The sequence below is a fragment of the Haematobia irritans genome, chromosome 4 (genome assembly GCF_050003625.1).
Source record: "Haematobia irritans isolate KBUSLIRL chromosome 4, ASM5000362v1, whole genome shotgun sequence".
Lineage (NCBI taxonomy): Eukaryota > Metazoa > Arthropoda > Insecta > Diptera > Muscidae > Haematobia > Haematobia irritans.
In genome coordinates this window covers 32,614,593-32,639,018 of record NC_134400.1, presented here as the reverse complement: position 1 = coordinate 32,639,018, position 24,426 = coordinate 32,614,593, and the positions used below count along the sequence as shown (strand labels likewise).

Sequence of the window (24,426 nt, the reverse complement as noted above, 5' to 3'; positions counted from 1 at the left end):
AAGTGGATCGGACTATTATTTAAAAATGTCATCTGATCGATTGATAAAACAAAGTATAACATGGAGTTGTATTTCCATAATAATCTAGCAACCAACATCTAGCCGCTCGCTATTATATTGTAGAACATAAATAATGTATAAAACATGAAATTTTAACACAAATGTTAACAAAATAAAAGCTTTATTTGGTGTATTATATTTTACCATCGTTTCATTTGTACTGAGCATCGGGATAATAAACACAAAACAAAATGTTAACAAAAGGAGCACAGTAATTGATGTTGAAAAACAAGCATTAGCACTTCAACCAACATGTATAGTACTGGGGTAGCAATGAATGGAATCACAAGAATTAATTGCTATGTTCCAAAAAATAAAATGCAGCATTCAGGGTGGGTCCCTGAATCGATATAACCATGTCCGTCTGTCCGTCCGTCTGTCTGTGAACACATTTTTGTGATCAAAGTCTAGGTCGCAATTTAAGTCCAATCGCCTTCAAATTTGGCACATGTTCCTAATTTGGGTCAGAATAGAATTTTGGAAGAAGTCGGTTCAGATTTATTTATTTATTTATAGTTGATACTAAATTTATAAGTTTATAATTTTTTTTTTTGGCATGAGTGACAAAAAATTCGGATTTTTTTTTAAATCGGTTTTCCTCGATTTCAAAAATCTGGACTTTTTGCCAAAATTGGGAGGCATTGTTTTTTACGACAAATTCAATCGGTTTAAATTTCAATATAAAATCTAATTTTATTGTCATGCAAAAATCAACGATAAAATAATTCCATAATTTAGTATTACGATATGTGATTTTTTTGTTGTTTTTGATTTCAGCTTAAAGCCATGCATTGACTAAACTACAAGTGTAGCTTAACCAACTGAGGAAAAGAATGTTTGTCAAATTTATTTGGGCAAAGCACTATAAACTGCAAGATGGTTGGATGGACGCGCGTTTTGGAATTACCACATTCCTCATCAGCATCCTCTACTTGCAGCAAAACTATCAACCAATTATGAGAATAAATTCAGGCAGTTCACTAAACCCAAAGTGAACCACACTTGAACCTTCCGAAAAAATGTCTTATGATAGCCGGCCTTTGCCGGCCCTATAGACTGCAAGATGGTTGGATGGACGCACGTTTTGGAATTAGCGCATTCCTCATCAGCATCCTCTACTTGCAGCAAAACTATCAACCAATTATCAGAATAAATTCAGGCAGTTCACTAAACCCAAAGTGAACCACACTTGAACCTTCCGAAAAAATGTCTTATGATAGCCGGCCTTTGCCGAAATAAATTTGTACAAACATTTCTTTTTTATACCCTGCGCCACACTGTGGAACAGGGTATTATAAGTTAGTGCATATGTTTGTAACACCCAGAAGGAGACGAGATAGACACATGGTGTCTTTGGCAATAATGCTCAGGGTGGGTCCCTGAGTCGATATAACCATGTCCGTCCTTCCGCCCGTCTAGACTTTGATCACACATTTTTGTGATCAAAGTCTAGGTCGCAATTTAAGTCCAATCGCCTTCAAATTTGGCACATGTTCCTAACTTGGGTCAGAATCAGTCCTGCCGCTACTACTTCAATCGAAGTATTTTGCTTCATTTTCACAAAATTTACTTCGTCACTCCTTCTTCCAAAAATCTGCTTCACTTTTTGTTCTGCTTCAAATTTTAAAATTTTCCCCCTATTACCTAATTGTTTTTCCTATTCCTTTAATTTTTATTTATTTATTTATTCATTAATTAGTAACACGTAAGCCTACAAGGCCAATAAATGCATTACATGGTAATAAACATAGCCCAAGATCTAACTTATATATAATGATAAAAATATAAAACTAAAAATTATATTATATTTAATATAGTCTTTTGATTTTTCTTTGGTTCCCCACCATAATTACCTCGAATAGTAAGTTTCATATTATTAATAGATTCCAGATTAGCAACATGTCATTATTCCTATGTATATGCGATCAACCTTGCAAAAAGTAATTATAAACCTTCAAACGAAACGCGTTGTTGGTATGTGAAAATATTCTGAGCTCCACAGGTAACTGATTCCATAAACGAGCAACACGTACCAAGAATGACCTCTCAAACTTAGAGTTAAAAATTCTGGGTATTACTATCTGCGTAATACGACTAGACATCGAGAAATTAAACATTGTACGAACAAGAATAGGAACTCCACTCTTAACTACTTTATAAAAAAGAGTAAATTTCTTAATCGAACGTAGTCATCAAAAGAAGTGCCTATGAAACGCCCAACATACTCAGATATATGATCCCGTCGCCTCAGATTAAAGGCAAATCGCGCAACATCATTAACTATCCGCCGCAACTTCAACAGAACGTAATCAAACGTACCTGACACAACTTCAAGCCCATACAGAACATGTGGCAGAAGGAGAACTCGGGCCAATCTAGTCTTCACCCATAAAGGGAGATATATATTTACAGAATAAAGCCTACGCAGAACAGAATAAATATTTCTTCTCACCATATTCACATGCGTCTCAAAACTAAGCCTGCTATCAATTATAATGCCTAGGCATTTGTGATACTCAACAAAATCAATCTTTGTTCCACCCACGAAAATATCTAAATCATGTCGACCTCCAAATCTTATAGCCTTAGTTTTACGAGGATTTAGAACCAATGAATTACGATCCGTCCACCGCGAAATACGATTCAGACAATTGTTAATATCCGCCTCTATAGCAGTTTTAGAGATGATATCATAATGGAACGCAAGCATAACATCATCCGCAAATAAAAACAATCTACAGGGTGCATCAAGCAAACATGATGAAAGATCATTGACATACAAAATTAAAGGCAAGGGTCCCAAAACCGAGCCTTGGGGAACCCCTTTATTAACGTGGCGAATGCTCGAATTCTTTCCATTCATAGAAACAAACTGAAACCTGCAACTCAAATATGACATGATAAGTTTACATGCTGAATAAGAAAAATTAAATTGATAACTAAGTTTCTCAATCAACGTGAAATGGTTAACAGAATTGAAGGCTTTCGTCAAGTCTAAAGAAACCAACACACCAGAACTTCCATGATTCAAATGGCCTCTAAGATGAACATAGCGGTTTTAATCATTGAATTATTAACCGATGTGGACCAATTTTTGCATAGGTGTTAGAGACCATATACGTACACCATGTACCAAATTTCAGCCGGATCGGATTTATATGGGGGCCATATATAATTATGGACCGATGTGGACCAATTTTTGCATGGTTGTTAGAGATCAGCTGGATCGGATGAAATTTGCTTCTCTTAGAGTCCCCGCAAGCCAAATTTGGGGTTCCGTTTATATGGGGGCTATACGTAAAAGTGGACCGATATGGTCCATTTGCAATACCATCAGACCTACATCAATAACAACTACTTGTTCCAAGTTTCAAGTCGATAGCTTCTTTCGTTCGGAAGTTAGCGTGATTTCAACAGACGCACGGATGTGTTACAAACGGAATGACAAAGTTAATATACCCCCATCCTATAATGGAGGGTATAATAAAATGAATTCTATTGTTTTGTTTTCAAAAATGTATGCTACTTCAATTTTATTCAATCTACTCCACTTTTTTCCAAAATCGACTTCACTCAATTTTTCACTAGCGGCAGCACTGGTCAGAATAGAACCCTATTGATTTTGGAAGAAATCGGTTCAGATTTAGATATAGCTCCCTTATATTTCTTTCGCCCGATATGGACTAATATGGACCCAGCAGCCAGAGTTTTATACCGATTTGCTTGAAATTTTGTACAAACATAACACTTAGTCGTATAGTCAAGTGTGCAAAATTTGATTGAAATCGGTTCAGATTTAGATATAGCTCCCATATATATCTTTCGCCCGATATGGACTTATATGACCCCAGAAGCCAAATTTTTGGCCGAATTTGGTTGAAATTTTGAACTAGGAGTACAATTAGTAGTATAGTCAAGTGTGCAAAATTTGATTGGAATCGGTTCAGATTTAGATATAGCTCCCATATATATCTTTCTCCCGATATGGACTAATATGGTCCTAAAAGCCAGAGTTTTGGCCCAATTTGGTTGAAATTTTGCACAGGGAGTAGATTTAGCATTGTAGCTATGCGTTTTAAATTTGGTTGAAATCGATTCAGATTTAGATATAGCTCCCATATATATCTTTCGCCTGATATGCACTTATATGGACTCAGAAGCCAAAGTTTTATCCCGAATAGCTTGAAGTTTTGCACAAGGAGTACAATTGGTAGTATAGTCATGTGTGCCAAATTTGATTGAAATCGGTTCAGATTTAGATATAGCTTCCATATATATTTTTCGCCCGATATGGCCCCAGAAGCCAGATTTTTGGCCCAATTTGGCCAAAATTTTGATCTACAAAGTGGTGCAGGGTATAATATAGTCGGCCCCGCCCGACTTTAGACTTTCCTTACTTGTTACTAACTAATTTGAGGCGACTTAAGCTAACTCATTATTTATGCAGTCTTGAGTCAGTTGAATTTTGCCCAAACTCACTTTTTCTCGATCAGCAATGAGTTACCTTTTTACTCACTCTAAGCTGATGCATATTTAAGTGAAGTAAAGTCATGAAAACAATTCAAATAAACAAACAAAAAATATGTATTGACTTCTATAATTGTCAATTTGGATTTGGCTTTTTATATTTCTTTCAATTTAGCTTTTATTTTCAGAGAACTTTTGTAATTTTTTGTCACGGTTAGTGGTAAGTAGCATAGAAATGCATAATTCAAACGCAATTTAATAATTAAACTTTCCTTATTTCCACTAGAACCCATCATTATCAGTGAAGGAATAAATGGAAACTTCGAATAAAAGTGTTAAATGGCTGTTAGAGGGCGAATATATTGGGAAATACACTTAAGCCTTTTGGACTTCCCTGACGAATGCCACTTCCATTCAATGTGCGTCATTACAAAAGTAGGTACAACTCCTCTGAGTTAAACGAGAAAATTAACACAACACTCAAACTCAAGACAAGATGAACTCAACTAATAATATCCGAATTTTTACTTACGTTATATTTTATTTATTGTAAAATAATTTTAAAAAATCTGAATTGTTATTATTTTTTAATTAATTCAAAATAAAATGAATCATAAATAATAAAACAAAAACAAAATATTTTATTATCCACAAATAGCTCACCATAAACTAATCAGTTAAGAGCTAACTCATAGTATGCGCATATATTATCAGCCTAATGCTAACTCACTTTGATCTAACTTTTGGTTAATATAAAAAAATAAATTACAAAAAAATCAATTCATAAATTAAAACATATATACTATTAACCACTTAGGTTTTATACCGGCCAGTGTTAGGAGTAGTTTGTTTCGCAGAAATAGGTTATATAACTTTAATTCGAATTTATTTCTCTTTTTATAAAATAATATATAAAACTCAAAGCAAAAAAAAAAATAAATAAAAAAAATTAAACGAATAGATTGTCATGATAAGTCCCTTTTAATTTAGAAGATTATTCTGTTTAATTTAATATTATAATTAGTTTAAGCTTTTATTTTTATTTTAATTTTAATTTTAAATGTTTTTGTAGTCTTATTGTAATTTATGTTAAATTGGCCACCTGAGGCGTCGAATTACAAAATTTAAATAAATAAATAAATATTTAACTCACTTAAAATCAAACTAACTTTTTACTATCTAATCTGTGGTGACTTCTAGCTAACTCAATATTTATGCAGCCTTGAGTCAACTGAGTTTTGTTCAAACTCACTTCTTCTCGATCAGTAATGAGTTACCTTTTTGTTCACTCAAAGATGATGCATATGTAAGTAAAATAAAGACATATAAAAAATCAAAAAATAAAAAAAAAACAGATATTCACTGTTACAAATGTAATTTAGATTTTTAAATATTGTGATTTCAGAGGACTTTTGCATTTTCCGATGGATTGCGGTAAGTAACATTTAAATGCATAATTAAATGCAATTTAATAATTGAAATTTGTATTTTTTATGTGGAACCCATCATAGTGGTATCATTAACGGAATAAATGGAAACTCCTAATGAATTTGTCAATGGGCTGTTTGCTGTTTAAAGGTAAGTACTATGCTCAGTTTCCGCAACGAAACTCCGAAAACCTAAAGGTTGGTACTACGTTCGCTTTTCGAGTTGGAAACCACTTTATCTTCGCGATTACTTTTCCTTAAATAATCAAAATTATCGAAATCTAGAGGAACAAGAAACTGAACATCAATTGAGTTAATTCATCTGCTTTACATTGAACTGTTTTAATGAAGTAACCCTGAAAATTTCAACGCGAAAATCGAATATAGTACTGATCTTAATGGGTATGGTAGTAAATCAATTTTTCTCTTCTTAAATATCATTATTATTATTTTTTTAGATGCAATTCTTTGTAATAGAGGAAAATATCCAGAGAAATGCTTTCAGGGCTTTTGAAGTTCTCTGACGAAGCCCATTTTCAGTCAGCGAACTACAACATAATCTCAAAGGAAAAAAGGCGAACGATATTAAGATAACACTCAAGCCTGATATTAGCACGTAAATTAGCGTTGTATTATATTTTACATTTTATTTCTTTTAATATAGTTACAATGACTGAGTAAGCTTATAATTACTTCAGAATAAAATGATTAAAAACATAATAAATAAAATATAATTTATTTACCAGATAGCTCACCATAAACTAATCAGTTTGAAGCTAACTTATTGTGTCCTCGTATATTATAAGCCAAAAGCTAACTCATTTTAAGCTAACTTTTGGTTAGCTGATACTTATGCAGATGTGAGTGAGAACTAACTCGTTCCAATGACAACACGTGTTAAAACTGAATAGGATTTTACATGGGAAAAGAGTGAGTTTTTGAGTCACATATGACTCAGTTTTGGTTAACCATTTGTTAGGTTAAAGTCAGTTCAATTTCCTACAGGGGAGCTGTTTTTTTTCCTTCACAATATATTGTCAACACTATCATTTTTCAACGCGAAACAATGAATGGGGAACTTTTTTCGCACCAACAAACAGAGTACCGGCCTTAAATTCATAAAAACATTGGACTTTGGTGGGGTAGATATGCTTAATTCTTCATATAAATGGGGTTTGGCAACACTGTTTAATTGTTCAGTGGAAACCTCCTTCATTAGCATTTCTTTGAAAAGTTAACGAAACTGTATTCTTTGAATCGGATTTATCATTTACCAAAGGTCTAATTTTAAAGTTTCAATCTATGTCATCCATTATATGGTCACGACAATGCTATGTGGTTGTAGACGATATTTGATTTCGTGAATATATCGGTCACCTAATTAAATAACGCTCCAAGCCAATTTGACAAATTGTCATCGATAAACCCATACTTAACGAAACCTTCGTCAATTGTTCTTTCGGTGCGTTCTCTTTGCAAAGCCGTAAAAAAATTGTCTATTCAATTCTAAAATATAGTTGATATTGGCTTTCGAAAGTCAAATGCAATGGAGTTAGATACGAATACAATTAAAGTTGTGTAATTTTAGTTAGAGAAACGTTTATTTTCGGCAAAGAATCCAAACGATAACTACACAAAATTTTCTCTGACAAAAGTGTATTGCTATTACACTTTGATGCTGCTTCTTTCGTCGTTGCGGTCGTCCGTCACGATAAGAGGGTTTTTCTATATTTTATTTTGCACCACCACGCCGTTTTTGCATTTGGAGTTCGAATTCGACCCGGTTCTTTTTCCTCATCAATTTTGCATGTGTTGAGGGGCTGGATGTGCAGTGATTCTTGTTTTGATTCGAAAATAGTGTAACCAGTAAAAATAATGGATAATACTTATTATGGTTTAAAATAATCGAAACATTGACAAAACAATTGTACATAATTTTATTGGGGTAAGAAGAAGAAAAGTGACCGACGACAACCATACACACATTTTCGCCTGCTGCTGGTTGGCAAAAGGAAGGTGGATACCATATTCATTTTGTCCCTCGTTGCGTTCCATTTGTATGCGTGTCAACGTTTTCCCCATTTTAACAAGCGTTTGATTTTAAGGGTGACAAAATGATGTTCACAGTAAGTGTATTGTGTTTCACAGTTGTTACAATTTTTTTATTACAACTAATATTGCAATTCATCAGTTGCAAATATATTTTTTATCCTTCTGTTTTAGAAATGTATTAATGAAAATTGATTTTGGTTTGTTCAGAAAGTTGTATCAGGTGAAACGCGATGAGTGTGGATGGTAGAACAACGTTAATTGTTTATTGTTATTGATTATAAAGTTGAACTACTCTTGTACACTCATTGTCTCATTAATTAATAAATAAATAATTTTCAAGTTTCAGCGTTATTCGAGCTAGTTATATTGGTTATCCTTTTTACATATAACTGATAGATTAAGCCACGTACATATTTACTTGTGTAGAGATTACTGAATATTTAAAAAGACACATTTAAGTGGACACTATGTTCGAGTATAGCCACTAAAAATAAGTCATTAAAAACAATATAAAATTATATCAATTTTTTTCTATTTTTATTTGTTTATTTATTACTTTATTATATTTACAATTTATAATAAACCTATTTATACGGGCAGTAGTAACTAAAGGCTATCAGCCTAAATTTTTATAACTAGATGGGGAATAGTCCAAAGCAATTTTTCAGTTTATATTATATTATTGAAAAAGTAATGTAAAAAATGGCGATTTAAGCGGCCAAACTCGAACTTAATACCAACCTTATGATACTAGAATAAAATTTCGAGCAAGTATGTTTACAACAGATGTGGTACCACATCTTATTTAATTTTTCATATTGACTTACCAATTTATATAAAATATTTGAAGCAGTTCCAGTTAATTGTCCAACATTTTTTCATCGGTCAGATTTTTAATGTTTTCATGAAACGTAGAAGCCACAATTTTAATTTTCGGCAAATAGATATACATTTAGTGACTTCCTCAAAGTTTTTTTTTATTATTTATTTTCACTTACCTATTATTATAAACTATTTGGAGTAAATTGAGTTATTTGTCTAAAGTTGTCCAATTTTTTTCATTTCTTCCAATTGACCATGAACTTCGTTGCACAAAGAAGTATTGAAAACCACATGGTTTTTTGCATATTAGGGTAGTGTTTTGTCAAAGTTTTCTCACACCTTTTCAAAGATTTCGTCAACATTTTGGCAAATCGGAAGTAATTCGCAAACAATTTGAAGATGTATTGAAGATAAGCTGTTTCAAGTCAAGTTGAATTTTTGTTGAAAATTATATTTATCCTCAAACTGAAAAGTTGTTGCATTTGAAAAACGCTCATCCTGTATTTATTGCGGTTTGTTAAATATCTCACATCCATTTAGAGAATTCCTTAATGGTATTGGGTTCAGTAGGTGTCTGATATCAAAGCGATATTTTACTTTTGGTTGTAAAGGGTATTTTAAACTTAACTTTAAAAAATAAGTATCATCCGTTATAATGAGTTTGCCACAGTATCATGCGCTCCGTAAAGTAGTGAATGATAATGTAAACAGTATCTATATAGATCCTCAGAGATATATATAAACTAAAATCTGAGAATTTAATTTTATAAATTCTCTCGCACATATATTTTTAATTTTTTTTGGATCAAATTCGAATGGGGTTTAAGTTCGCGAATATCTCTATCATTTCGCTGTAAGAGTAGTATTTTGTTGCGATTTGGGAACATGGGCGCATGTATCCGAATTAATTTATTCCAGAGTGTTTTATGAACTAAAAAAACTTTTGTATCTATAAATTTTAATCTAATATTATAATTATTAATCTAATTATACAGACTAATTATTTGGTCAAGAAATTCAATATAAAGTAATAGCAGAAAATTGGGTAATATTGCAAGTTTTATGTATGTTTTGACTGATGTCATTCCAATATTTCATCAAATAAATATTGAGCGTATCAAATAAACGCCCAGTTACGAGTCAGGAGCTTTCATTTATTTATTTATTTTTTTATTCATTTAATCAACCAACGCTTCTATGGACTAAATGTTGATAGATTTAATACAATTCAAAGCGAATTGCTTAAAACTAACTCTTAACCTAACCTAGCGCACAATCTTTTAATAAAAAGTAAATTTGAACTAATATTTGTAAAAACAGTAGGAAATAAATTGTCAGTATCAGAGCCCAACAAAGTACTATGTCAAATGTTCGAGAAATGTAATAAGAGTTTACGCTTAAATAAAGAAGGGCTAGCTGAGAAATTTTTTAGATTGTGAGGCTGTAAATTCCATAACCTTGCCACACGCACTGAGAAAGAACGTTCAAGCACTACATGGGAGAAATGCTCAATAAGAACCTGACAGTTTCTACTAGAGTTCAAGAAAGTTATAGGATTAAAAAGATACAAAGGAAGACCATACTTGACAACACAGAAGAAAAAATAAATACACCTAAATCGCAAGAAGTTGTCAAACGAACAACCTAAGAGACGAGAAACATACATTTTAGGTGACAAAAATATAGAGAAATGTTGCCACCACAGTTTTTCATGTTATATGTTGAGGGATAGAGGGAAATTCTGGACCGTGTTCTGTTTGTCCTGATCAAAATATATGCACCAATTGTCAGTCACTGGTCCAATGATGTGCGCCATGTTTTTCCACCAGCGGAATGCATGGGTAGAGGCCTTGCAGCAATGTAGAATAGGTCCATGTAAGATATATGTAAGGATCAATATAAAGGACCTCTCTAAACCTGCAGATAAACGTCCAGTTACGAGAAGCCCATTGAGCAATATAACATAAAATCTGTAACTTTTTTGGAGTCAAAAATTGAGAGAAAGCTACCAAATCAGTTTTTCATGTTATGTGTTGGAGTATAGAGGATAACTTTAAACTGTGATTGTTTGTCCTGCTGAAACTATGGGAACCAATTGCACCTGCAGCAATCTAACATATGTCCAAGTATGCTATATGTAAGTTGAGGCCACTGTAATGTACCTCTCTAAACCTGCAGAATGGAGAGAACATTTTTCACCAGCAACTTATTTTTGCTGTTGTCATGTAATGTATCTAAAATTGGTAAATGTGAATTACAAAATAAAATCATATAATCACGTATTCAGAGAGCCAGATGTCAAGGCATTCAACGCGCTGGATTTGGAGGTGATGTTAAAACAAATGAATATATGGGGAATTGAATACGTGAAATTAATGAGTTAAATTAAAAATTATACTTAAACTTTTTTAAGTAAAACGTCGTAATATTAAACGAAATTAAGACCATATGGATATATGGAGTAGCTGATTCGACTTCTCAATTTGTCCCTGAATTTATAATAGCAAACGCATCTCCCATTTTCATTTTATATTTATGTTAAGTAAACATTATTAATTTAATTTGAGAAAAATAAAATTAAAGAAAATTATTTAGTCCAATTAAAAAGTTTACTTTCTATTTTTTTAAGCAATACAATAAAATCATAAAAGAAATTAAGGCAATACTAAATTCCAAAGTCTTAGAGATAGCATAACTTCATGAATGTAATAGGCAGTATTATTCGTTCCAGTTATTTTTTACATACGTAAAAATATTCAATTCACATAAAGGTTGGTACTATGTTCAGTTTTCGAGCCAAAAAACAGCCTATTACCACGGTCGCTTTTTTGAATCAGTTTTACAAAATAAAATTATACATAATCAATGCTTTAAAACATTTCCCTCCAAGTTTAGACAAAACTGTAGTACCCACCTTGACTCATCAAAAAGTCGCATACGGCAGAAGTTTTAAAGATCGCAAAGTCAACTTTTTCAAATTTGGAAAAATTGTAATGAAATTGTAAATTGGTTAAAACTTCGTAGAACTTGGAATAAATTGAATATAAAGTGATTATGGTAAATTAAACCTGCAATTTTATACAAAAATTCAGAGGGGTATTTCATTGATGTTACACAGCAAAAATTTCACCAATATTCTTTCAATTAATCCTTCCGGATTTTCTATGACATAGCCAGTTTTTAAACCCGTTATAAGGCGAAATATTTTTTTCTTCTTTTGTCATTTAAATAAATTCGTTGCAATATGGAATGATTTTCAAAACCACTTTTGTTAATAAATGTTAATAAATAAATTTGATATATAATTTAAAAAATATATATTTAAAATATAGGATATATATCAAATAAATACCCGTATATGGCCTTGTGGTTTGGATTCGTTAAAAAGAAAAAATAAATATGGAAAAGTTTAAATCTAATTGACTGAACTGAAAAATTAAAAAAATTAATTGACTTAATTAATTTTTCTATTGGATGAATGAATTAAATTGGGGTCGGTGATTAATATGATCATTTCCGCGATTGAACCGATTTCTATTATATATATTTTTTTTTTGTCTAGGTATGGTATTATTTTAATATAACCCGAATATGTCATTTTCACATTTAACAACAACGTTATCTAACATTGGGTGGAAAGCATGTGTATAAAATATATGTATATAATAAAAAAAAAAACATTTAAAAATAATGTCTTGATTATGTCAATGTGTATTAATATATTAAGTAAAATTTATGTTCTAATTTTAGGAAACCAGTGCAAATCTATCTATATTTTGCTACGACATACCAGAATCTATGATGGGAATCAATCCCATGACCATTACATCTTTGTGTGTGTGTGTGCTCGTTGGCAGGACCATGGTCACTTGTGTTCCTGGCAATATGGCTAATTTGAATCTCAAACATATATATATTTGCCGTCATCGTGCACACCAGCGAAATGCACCCCAAATATTTTCAAAATACACCTTCATCCAAATGTTATGGAGAATGGTCAACTTTTCTTCAATGATACCATTTCCATAATGCCCGGCTATAGTTTGGCAACAATTTTACCTTCAATATAAATGCTCATAACACATCTATTGAAAACGGTAGGTCAGCTCTATAAATTATTTAACCAGATGTTATGCAAATGTTTCTTTATAATAAGAACAAGATTTAAAGAAAGAATTTTTATGAAATTATTATCTTCGCCAAAGTAAATACAATAAATACATGCCAATATTCCATTTAAGAGTGTAGTGATTTTGGCATTTTAATATTTATATGTTTTTCCTTCGCTAGCACAATATGATGGAATTGCCTTTCAAAATGCCGAAGAAAGGTCCGGCCGGGCTTTAAACTTTCTGAACAATCCTTAATCAATCGAAATCATATTTTATTTGTATTTTGTATGCATAATCTTACACTTGCATATTTTTAGGGCACAACACAGCAGCAAGACACTCGCTTCAGTGACAAAGAGAAGAAACTTATGAAGCAAATGAAATTCGGCGATTGTCTCAACAAACGTGTGGATATGTCCAAAGTCAAATTGGATGTTCTACGTCCTTGGATAAGTAAGAAAATCACAGAGATATTGCATATTGAAGATGATGTCGTCGCTGAATTTGTATACAATCAATTGGAAGAGGAAAAATTTCCTTGTCCCAAGAAAATGCAGATAAACATGACAGGCTTTCTAAATGGTCCCAATGCACGCCAATTTATGGGTGAGTTATGGGCTCTGTTATTGTCAGCGCAGGAAAGTGATACTGGCATACCGGCCGAATTCATACAGCAAAAAAAGGATGAAATTCTTAAGAGGGATGAGGAAAGCAGATATCGTGAGAGGAATGACCGATCGCGTTCTCGATCTAGATCTCGATCTGGACGTTCTAGGTCTCGATCACGATCACGTGATCGTAATAGACGGGGTCGTGGAGGATCTAGAAGCTCTGTTGGTGGCAGTAAAGAGCGAACTTTAACCCAAAAGGAACGTGAACAACAGTTACCAGCAAGTACTTTAAGTGCTATTGAACAGGTCAGGTCACAATTGTCAGCAAAGAACAACTCTTCTAATTCAGATGATCGCAAAAATAAAGAGAATAATGAGAAATCCACAAATAATTCAGACTCTGTTAAAGAGCATTCTAAAAAGGATAGATCGCGTTCAAAGTCAAAAGAGAAGAAGGCTGTAAGCAAGGAAAGATCGCCAAGACGGGCAAGGTCGCCCCGCAAGAGCTCCAGAGATAGGTCAAAGCAGAGGGATCGTTCGTCACCGTCGCGCAACAAACGAAATGATTCAAGAGAAAAGGATCGCAGGCGTGGCTCCAGATCTCCACGACGTCGCTCACCGGATCGACAGAGAAAGCGTTCCAGATCTAAAGATCGTAATGCTCGTCGTCAAAAATCCAGATCTGCTTCAGCCCCACCAAAGCGTCGCGACCAGTCAAGATCTAGAAATCGTAAATCACGCTCAAGATCTGTGGAGAAGAAGAAACAAAGTCCAGCACGCAAAACTGTATCACCTAGACGTAAGAGATCAGGAACTCGTGACTCAAATCTGGCTCAAAATGGACATGACAAGAAAACTTCTGTTCCCAAAAATCCACGAAATCCTTTTGCTACAAAGTCCATACAAAATAAACGATCATTTTCTCGTAGCCGCAGTCGTAGCAGAATGTCGCCTGAGCGCAAACCCAAACCTCGTTCACCTCAACGTATATCGCGCTCAAGGTCACGTTCTCGTACAAGAACACGATCGAGGTCTCCCCGCAGTAGGTCTAGGACAGGTTCAAGGAGCGGACGCTCCAGATCACGATCTCGAACACGTTCTCGCACCAGATCACGTTCTCTGCGTTCACGTTCGCGATCACGTTCTCGTTCACCAGTCGCAAATCATAAGCGCATAATGAAGCGTACCCGTTCACGATCTGCTAGTCGATCTCGTTCCCATGGAACGCCTCAAGATAATTTTGAATTGAAGCGTAACAAGAATAGCGTACAGAATAAGCGTCAATATCGTAACAATCGAGACTCATCGGCGAGTTCGTACGATCGTGACATGGGTGGTGGTAGAGGTGGAGGGGGTGGTGGAAAAAGAGGAGATTCTCGAAGCAGAGGCAGAGGAGGTTTCATGCAAAATCGTAGACGATCTCCTCCCCGTTTTGATGATAGACGTATACAACGTTCTCGTTCGCGTAGAAGATCACGTTCACGTCCCCGCTCATTTTCACGCAATCGTTCCAGATCGCCCAGAAGGTAATAGTTTTTCCATTCTCTTGTATACATTATGAATTTATTTTATTTTGTATTCTCTCCTCAGATTTAATCGTAGACGATCCCCACTAAACTTCAGAGGGAATAACCGTGGTAATCGCGGAGGAGGTCGTATGAACCAATGGGGTCGCCGAAGTCACAGTAGAGATAGAGGCAGTGTTGGTGGTATGGGAGGTGGTAGAGGTGCTATGGGCGGTGGTAATAGATTCGATCGACGTTCACCACAAAGACGTTTCTCTCGTGAAAGACGCATGTCTCCTTTGCAAAATCAGTATCGGAAATTTTCACCCCAAAAGCGTTTCTCTCCACAACGACCATCAAGGGACAGACGCAATAATTCCCTTGATCGTCGTCCTTTATCTCCAATACGAGTATCGCCACAACCCAATAAAAACCGACGTTCGAAATCGAGCAGTACGAATTGGGAAGAGGATGGCAATTCCGGAGAAGTTAAAGTGATGCAAGGAGGTGCATTTCGACGCAGCAATGAAAGAAAATCATCGCCGAAGAAATCTTCCAACAAAAAATCAAATCACGACAAAAACCGACGTGAATCCAATAGATCACGCGGTGAAAGCACGGGTAAGAAACAATGTTATTTCGATCCGGGATAAGTATATATTAATTGTTATTTTATTTAGGTCGTTCATCGGTCGAATTTTGTGCCCCTCCAGTTAGGCTAATTGATTTGTCACGCGATGAAGTAACCGAAAAGATACCACACAAGTTATCAAGACAAGATCCTCCTCCACAGCCGTATAAGTCCAAACCAGAACCGTCACCTGCTCCTGTCGAAATAGCTAAATCCAAAAAATTGGCTCCCCTCCCTCCGGCTCGTCGCGATCGCTATAGTGTTAGTTTATCCAGAACCCCCTCGCCGTTCCTTAAACCACATGAACGTAAACAAGCAACTTCTACTCTTGATGTTCCAGCTGTGTCAAGTCAAAAGAAAACACCAGCTGATAAAAAATCAGCCAAAAAATCACGTCAGGAAAGTGATACCAGTTCCTCTGATAGCTCCGATGATAGCGACGACAGTGACGATGATGATGACACTTCAGATGATGAACAATCCAAGACTAAATTACGGAAAGAGAAAGAAAAGACCCAAACAGAAAAGTCACAAAAAGAAACAAATAACAAAAAGACTTCAGTGTCGGTTGTGACCAAAAATAGAGATAAACCTGAGAAAACAGAGAGTATTTCAAAACCTTCAGTGCGGAAGCAACAATCCTCATCTAGTGGCAGTGATTCGGATGACAGTGAAGATGAGAAGCATAGACGAAAGAAAGCCAAGATTGCCGCAGCGAAAACTCTTCCCAATAATAAGGAAATAAGGGCGGCTACACAACTAACTACCGATGACGAAGATAGAAAACGTGACAAATCAAAATTGGAAACAGTCGAAAAGCGTAAGCAAGCTTCATCCACAGAATTGCCTACTTCCGCATCCTCCAATAAACGCTCTATTAAAACAAGCAGTGAGACATCAAATGTGGCCTCGGCTTCCCTATCGAAGAAATTGCAAAAACCCGAGCACAAAAGGCAAAAATCCGACTCGGAAGCAGAGCTAAATGAACGCATGGAATCGGAGGCCAAGGCTAAATTGCTTGCTTCGTCCAGTTCGACACGTAAAAGAACGCACTCCACTTCGGTAGCCAGCCATAAGAAAACCAAAAATGATTCCTCTGACTCTGAAGATCAACAAGCGGTTGCCAAAAAGAAACGAAAAAAATCCAAAAAATCCTCTAAACGCAACTCGGACGACAGCTCTTCAGACTCTGACGAAGAGTCGAGTAAAAAGAAGAAACATAAGAAACACAAGAAGCATAGCAGCAAGAAGAGTAAAAAACACAAGAAACACAAGAAGCGCAGTAAGAAGGCTGATACATCATCCAGTAGTGATGATACAGACGTGAATTATAAAAAAGATGATTCGTCAAAAGCCTCTGCTACAGCCTCACTACTACTGGGTAGTGGTGTCAACGAGGACTTGGAAAAACAATTAAGAGAAAGAGCTCTGAAATCGATGAAAAAGTTAGATTAGTGTAACTTTATGAATTAGAATTACATACTATATACATACACCCTCCCAGAAAAATGAAAGAAAATGATGGCAAAACAACACAATAAGTTTGTTGGTTTGTTTGTTTTTTTTTATGATTTCGCCAAACACAGTTTTTGCTTTTGTTTCTGTATACATTTCTAAATATAACATATACTGCAAGAAACTACACTAAATCACTCACAAATCTATAAATCCCAATCTCATCCAAATATTTAAACAAATCTATCCCATTAATTGATATCAATCATTTTTAATATTGACTTCGGTCTAATTCAAATACAACAATAGCAATCGAAAGCTCTTTGGATTATTCAAAGAAACTCCAGTTCCGTAATACAAAATTGAACTCGCATATATCCATAGCATACGTTAAAACGTAGAAATGTTTGATGAGTTTATATAGTTCTTACCGAGGGGATCTTTCACACCTTTCATTTATTATATATATATATATATTTTTTTTTCATCCATTAACCTATGGGAATTGATACCGATACTTAGGGCTCTTCTAAATTTGTGTACAAAACAAATCGATTTAGGCATTTGGTTGGATACTTTTACAATTTGCTTTCTTTATAAAATTATAATCCGACTTCTGCGTTTGTCTATTGTTATTATTTTATGGTGCGGCATTTGCCTTCCTTCTCATACCTTTAGGTTTCTTTTTGATTAGAGCCCTCTCACCCAGTCCCTCGGCAAATTCAAACTTTTTTATATACATTTGTATTAGGAACAAAACAAGCAACAACAATGAAGGATTTTTATCTGTTTCTTTTTTTTTTTTTTTGTTTATAACTTTTAAGTAGTTTCATAACTTAATAATTAAAAAATACATCTTTATATAAAAAAATCAATTTAATTATTACAAATAATAATAATATAATACATATATAATGCAGAAATATGTATTTATGCGAGATGTAGACCCGTACACCCATGTTTGAGCATATGTAATTTAAAAAGGAGAGTTAATTATCTATAAAAAATACATTTAAATACATGTGAGACAACAGCAAATAGAATGATAAACCACAAAAACAAAATTGGATAAATTTTGGAAAACAACAATAAAGATACAATAAAGAAAAACAAATCGAAAATCTTGGGGGAAGATTAACCGTGGTATTCTAAATTGCTTTGTATTTATACATTTTGAACCATGAACCACTGTGCATTGGCAAGCATGGAAATACTGTGGACCTACGAAGCATTTTTCAAGACCCAAGACGATTTTTATAAAGTTATACACAAATTACTGTGCTTATAAAGAATTTATGGTAATAGCGAACAATATTTGTAGTTCGATATAGTTTAGACTCCTACTCCAAATCCCTTTAACACATTTCTATGTTTATAACGAACAAGTCAAAATTTTATTTCTATAGGAAATTTTGTCAAAATTTTTTATTTCTATAGAAAATTTTGTCAAAATTTTATTTCTATAGAACATTTTGTCAAAATTTTATTTCTATAGAAAATTTTGTCAAAATTTTATTTCTATAGAAAATTTTGTCAAAATTTTATTTTATAGAAAATGTTGTCAAAATTTTATATCTATAGAAAGTTTTGTTAAAATTTTATTTCTATAGAAAATTTTGTCAAAATTTTATTTCTATAGGAAATTTTGTTAAAATTTTATTTCTATAGAAAATTTTGTCAACATTTTATTTCTATAGAAAATTTTGTCCACATTTTATTTCTACAGAAAAATTTGTCAAAATTTTATTTCTATAAAAAATTTTGTCAACATTTTATTTCTATAGAAAATTTTGTCCACATTTTATTTCTATAGAAAAATTTGTCAACATTTTATTTCTATAGGAAATTTTGTCAAAATTTTATTTCTATAGGAAATTTTGTCAAAATTTTATTTCTATAGAAAATTTTGTCAAAATTTTATTTCTATAGAAAATTTTGTTTCGTAGAAAATTTTTTCAAAAAATGTTGTCAAAATTTTATATCTATAGAAAATTTTGTCAAAATTTTATTTCTATAGAAAATTTTGTCAAAATTTTATTTCTATAGGAAATTTTGTCAAAATTTTATTTCTATAGGAAATTTTGTCAAAATTTTATTTCTATAGGAAATTTTGTCAAAATTTTATTTCTATAGAAACTTTTGTTTCGTAGAAAATTTTGTCAAAATTTTATTTCTATAGGAAATTTTGTTTCGTAGAAAATTTTTTCAAAAAATGGTGTCAAAATTTTATTTCTATAGAAAATGTCAAAATTTTATATCTATAGAAAATTTTGTTAAAATTTTATTTCTATAGAAAATTTTGTCAAAATTTTATTTCTATAGGAAATTTTGTTAAAAATTTATTTCTATAGAAAATTTTGTCAAAATTTTATTTCTATAGGAAATTTTGTCAAAATTTTATTTCTATAGGAAATTTTGTCAAAATTTTATTTCTATACAAAATTTTGTCAACATTTTATTTCTATAGAAAATTTTGTCAAAATTTTATTTCTATAGAAAATTTTATTTCTATAAAAAATTTTGTCAACATTTTATTTCTATAGAAAATTTTGTCCACATTTTATTTCTATAGAAAAATTTGTCAACATTTTATTTCTATAGGAAATTTTGTCAAAATTTTATTTCTATAGGAAATTTTGTCAAAATTTTATTTCTATAGAAAATTTTGTCAAATTTTTTTTCGTAGAAAATTTTATTTCTATAGAAAATTTTGTCAAAATTTTATTTCTATAGAAAATTTTGTCAAAATTTTATTTCTATAGAAAATTTTGTTTCGTAGAAAATTTTTTCAAAAAATGTCAAAATTTTATATCTATAGAAAATTTTGTCAAAATTTTATTTCTATAGAAAATTTTGTCAAAATTTTATTTCTATAGAAAATTTTGTCAAAGTTTTATTTCTATAGAAACTTTTGTTTCGTAGAAAATTTTGTCAAAATTTTATTTCTATAGAAAATTTTGTCAAAATTTTATTTCTATAGGAAATATTGTCAAAATTTTATTTCTATAGGAAATTTTGTCAAAATTTTATTTCTATAGGAAATTTTGTCAAAATTATATTTCTATAGGAAATTTTGTCAAAATTTTATTTCTATAGAAAATTTTGTCAACATTTTTACACCATATAGGCGGTTGGGTTTTCATATATAGGGGTTAGTTTTCATTCCGATTTACTAGTAGCAACAGCATATGGGAAATATTTCGTAGAGATTGCGCTTTCGCATTAAAACCCAAACTCACGATATTACTTCTTGGCTGGAACTCAGCCTTTAAGTTGAAATGACGTGGTGTTGCTAGGCAAAATAATAACATTTACCACTCATGCATAATAATTTTTTTTATAAAACAAGAGCTGTCTAAGATTAAATTTATATTTTATTAAAAACAAAAATGCTACTCATAGAGGATCGGCTTGAGAAAACAATTTTCACAAATATTTTCAATACGATTTAAAAATACATATATTAGTCTATAATGCGACACAAACGGTATATGGATACAAATGGATGCAATAACATATAAAATGGTCACAAATTTAACTTAAAGTTCGACGTTTCTTAGGTTGTGATGGTTCCAAATTTTCCTTTTCGGCATCGTTTTCCATTTCTTCGATTTCTTCACGTAGTTCCTCAACCTCTTTTTTTAGAAATTCAATGCGAGATTCATAGATACGTTTTTGGCTTTCAAGTTCACTTTGTAAACGTAATTCAAAATTTCTTTTACTTTCCTCCAGTGTGGCCTTAAAGTCATCCACTAATTTTATACGTAAATCATGTTCCAATTTAACTAACTCATCACTGTGTTGATCAGAAAGCTGCATTATTTCCTCACGCAATCTCATGTTTTCATCAAGGACTTCCTCGCATCTTTGATTAATAATTGCATTTTCACTTTGAACCCAGGCATTCTCTTCTAGCAGCTGCTGTATGTATTCATTGTCAGGTTTCTCACCAATAACAGAATAGCGTGATTGATTTGGCTTTGAAACGGGCGCTTTAAATATGATATCACTGGCGATTGCAGCGAAACTAAGAACATTCAAATTCTCTTCATAATATTTGTCTGTTGGTGTCACATTAACAATCATGGCCATTTTTTCTTTACCCAATAAGGCTGATTGCAATAGCATGGTCAATTTGGATTCTCTGAATGGAATACGTTCAGTTTTTCCAGCGGATACACCATTGGCAGCATCTAAACATCTGCCCAAGACCATAAGTGAGGTGTTAATCCTTTGGGCCTCTTTAAGTCTGGATCCCATATTGCCAGTTTTGTCTAATCTTTCAGATCCTGCTAAATCGCAAAACTTGTATGAGGTTTCAGTAATTACCCCCGACCTATAGTACTTTAGGACGTCGACAAAAAATATGCAATGAGATCTACTCGAATTTGCATTTATAGAAGTCGAAGCATAGGTAAGCTTTTGCAAACCTGATCGTAACAGTCGTAATGCTTCCTGGCTAGTTTTAACATAGACAGAAGTTATACCTTTTATGAATACTTTACCATCATTGCATACTATTTTCAAATTCTTTCGTGTTGAATTATTTTGAATTTTTGTAGAGTTGTTGTTGGTAGCCGGCTCTAAGAGATCATACACCAACTCATTATAGATTTCAACAAACGATACCCATATTAGGACGGATACACTATTGTCCAGTGCAAGGGTGACAAATTGATGATCTTTATTAATATGATGCTGCAGATTAGCATAGTCTCCCTCCAATTCTGGACAATTGTTTATTACTTTACGGCGGAAAATGTTTTCTTTTGCCGCAATTTCATCATCCAAGACTTTAATACGACCATTGACCAACTTTAAAACCGGATTTGGATATATATTGCTCTGATATCTAGTAAATATATTCTCCAACGAACGAGGTATTACACCGGGACGAACAGCATCTCCAAGCAATGTAAAAGTTTTGCCAGATCCCGAAGTGCCATATGTTAAAACGGTGAAACTCTCTTCCGCCTCAACTTTTGGACCAATGCATATGTCATAGACATCACGTTGACTTACGTTAGAGTCGAATATTCTAGAGAAGCTATAATGTTTTTCCATAGAATTTTTATTATTGCTAGTACTGGCAGTTTCTGAAGGCGGGCCAGTTATTAAAACATTTCCCTCATCTGATATGCTATATGCTGGCGATCGAATTTCAACTGGCTTGAGACGAAGATATACCAAGGCCCTAGATTCGACAGTGCTAGAAGCATCGCTGGTTTCTCGTTCTCCTATAAAATCAAATCAATTAAATTGTATTATTTTTTTAGTATTTCTAGCAAAACTTAAGCAATTTTGGGAAAACTATGTTAATACAGGTTTTCGTATAAATCTAGAAACGCTTTCCACCAAATCAACCTTTTCTGGAGTTGAAATTTAATTTATAATTAAATTAAAAAAAAATATGAATTATTTCAATTGATGGGCACTTTTATATTTGAGCCATTTTAGAAAAGGGCTAAATAAAGCCATTCAAAGGGAATGGACCAAAACACTTAACCGACGAACATATATAAAAATTGATCTTGAATGATATTTCTGATATTGGAGCCCAAGAAAATGTTGCCGGAAAAAATTCCTTGGGCTCTAAGGGCGTTTATATATATTTTGTTAGTGTTTACCAATTTTTTGGGGAAGCAAACTCTACACTTCAAATTTGCGCTAAAAATATAAAACCACTCCATGTCGGAACAAAATATTTTGGTTTGATGGAAAACTAATTTTGGAAAATGCCTTAAATTGGTACTAGGAAGAGGAAAATTAATATTTCTTTACCACTTTCATCAGGCTCATAGCTTTCATCGCTATCACTATCGTAATCATTTTCCTCATCCACCGTTGCAAAAAGTCTTTCCCGTTTTTGGGGACGAGGGCGGAATCTTCTATCAATGCTAGGATCTCTGGGCATTAAAAACGAACGCACTTCACGTTGTGGATTGGAATTTTCTGCCATTATACAAAATTAAAATTCACACATATACAATTGAAAGCCGATTATTTCAAATTTTAAAAGCGCTTCTCCTCCTTGTGCTCTGACATTCGAAGTAGTAAGCTATGTTGATTTTAAGCGTATGTTCAGTTATTTGCAACTTTGCATATTCTCTACCTAAATGCAGAATTGTGATGCACAAAATTTAATGGGCTGTTCAGACGAACTGGAGAAATTTTATCAGATTTCAAAACGGGAGGATTTGGGTTCGTATGATTTTGGGTTTGTTATGCGCTTTACAGACTATCAGTTATTCCTGACGGAATGTCGGTGTAAAGAATCTTACAATGTGTCGGATCGATACGACTTGTCGGCGATGACTAAATAATCGGTTAATGAGTTATCGATCCCATAAACATGCAGCAGTATCGATTATGCCTTCGGACTTAACTTATAATGTGCACAATATATGGGATATGTTCGACACGAGCACTGTCGTCCGGAATAACTGATAGTCTGTAAAGCGCATTAAGTGTACCATCTGCTTGTTGGCGGTCGCGGTATTTATGTGAACAAACCTTGCACATATTTGAATTTAGAGTAAAGGCCAGTATTAAGATGGCATTATCGTGGTAAAATAATCATTTCTACTTTTCTTTAATAATTCATTTTAAAGAAAATAAACACATTAACAATCAGCAGTATCGATTATGCGGTCAGACATAAGTTATAATGTGGTCAACATATGGGATATGTTCGACACGAGCACTGTCGTCCGGATAATCTTATAATCTGGACGGTTAAAACAGGAACAAACTCCCTTAATGTCATGCTGCATCTCCTGCCAGCATTTCAAAGTTCGATTACATCCCCATCGCTACCACTGACTCGTAAGTGACACTACAACAAACGCCAACTGTCATGGGGAAATGTATCAAAAAGTACGACATGTACATGCAAGTATTTTTCCATCCCTATTATTACAAAAGCCATTTTGATATTTTGTGAAACCCCAAGCGCAAATAGTTTCTTGTAAATTAATTGAATAAAAACAAAAAATAAAGGCCGAAACACAATGAAAAAAGCAGGCGTATGCTTTAGCTTTTCTCTTTGCTTTAAAGCGGCTTTATTTTTTCCAACACACATAGAAAAACGCAATGCACGCTTCATAAACATAAACAAATTTATATTTTCAATTACAAACTTGAAAGCAACAAATGTTTTTAACGTCAAAAACTAAAACGGCCTACCAAAGCCCAAAAAGTTAAAATATTTTAAACTTTTTTTGAAGCTTCGGCGCCAAGCTTACATTTATTGTGTGCAGGCTCATATAATTACATGTGCTTCAA

General features: G+C 33.1%; 2 protein-coding genes and 1 long non-coding RNA gene across 4 annotated transcripts; 2 read left to right on the top strand and 1 right to left on the bottom strand.

Moving 5' to 3' along the window:
• Positions 1–5,906: 5,906 nt before the first annotated feature.
• LOC142234234 (uncharacterized) lies at positions 5,907–6,663 on the top strand. The gene is made up of 3 exons (XR_012721593.1): positions 5,907–5,961; positions 6,039–6,105; positions 6,413–6,663. It is a non-coding gene; the product is annotated as an uncharacterized LOC142234234 (long non-coding RNA).
• Positions 6,664–7,400: 737 nt separating this feature from the next.
• Positions 7,401–17,336, top strand: Srrm1 (Serine-arginine repetitive matrix 1). 2 transcript variants are annotated; one of them, XM_075305324.1, is made up of 5 exons: positions 7,401–8,080; positions 12,579–12,925; positions 13,258–15,077; positions 15,142–15,677; positions 15,737–17,336. In XM_075305324.1, the coding sequence occupies exons 2-5, from the start codon at positions 12,899–12,901 to the stop codon at positions 17,140–17,142; spliced, it is 3,789 nt and encodes a 1,262-aa protein (XP_075161439.1). In that variant the 5' UTR covers positions 7,401–8,080; positions 12,579–12,898; the 3' UTR covers positions 17,143–17,336. The 2 variants fall into 2 exon arrangements, with proteins under 2 accessions (XP_075161439.1, XP_075161440.1); XM_075305325.1 differs by lacking the exon at positions 12,579–12,925.
• A 3,162-nt stretch (positions 17,337–20,498) lies between these two features.
• On the bottom strand, positions 20,499–23,215 carry sub (kinesin family member subito). Its single transcript, XM_075305323.1, has 2 exons — positions 22,924–23,215; positions 20,499–22,379 (listed from the first exon to the last, which is right to left on the bottom strand). Exons 1-2 carry the CDS (start codon positions 23,099–23,101, stop codon positions 20,677–20,679), a joined length of 1,881 nt encoding a protein of 626 aa, XP_075161438.1. The 5' UTR covers positions 23,102–23,215; the 3' UTR covers positions 20,499–20,676.
• Between the last annotated feature and the right edge of the window lie 1,211 nt (positions 23,216–24,426).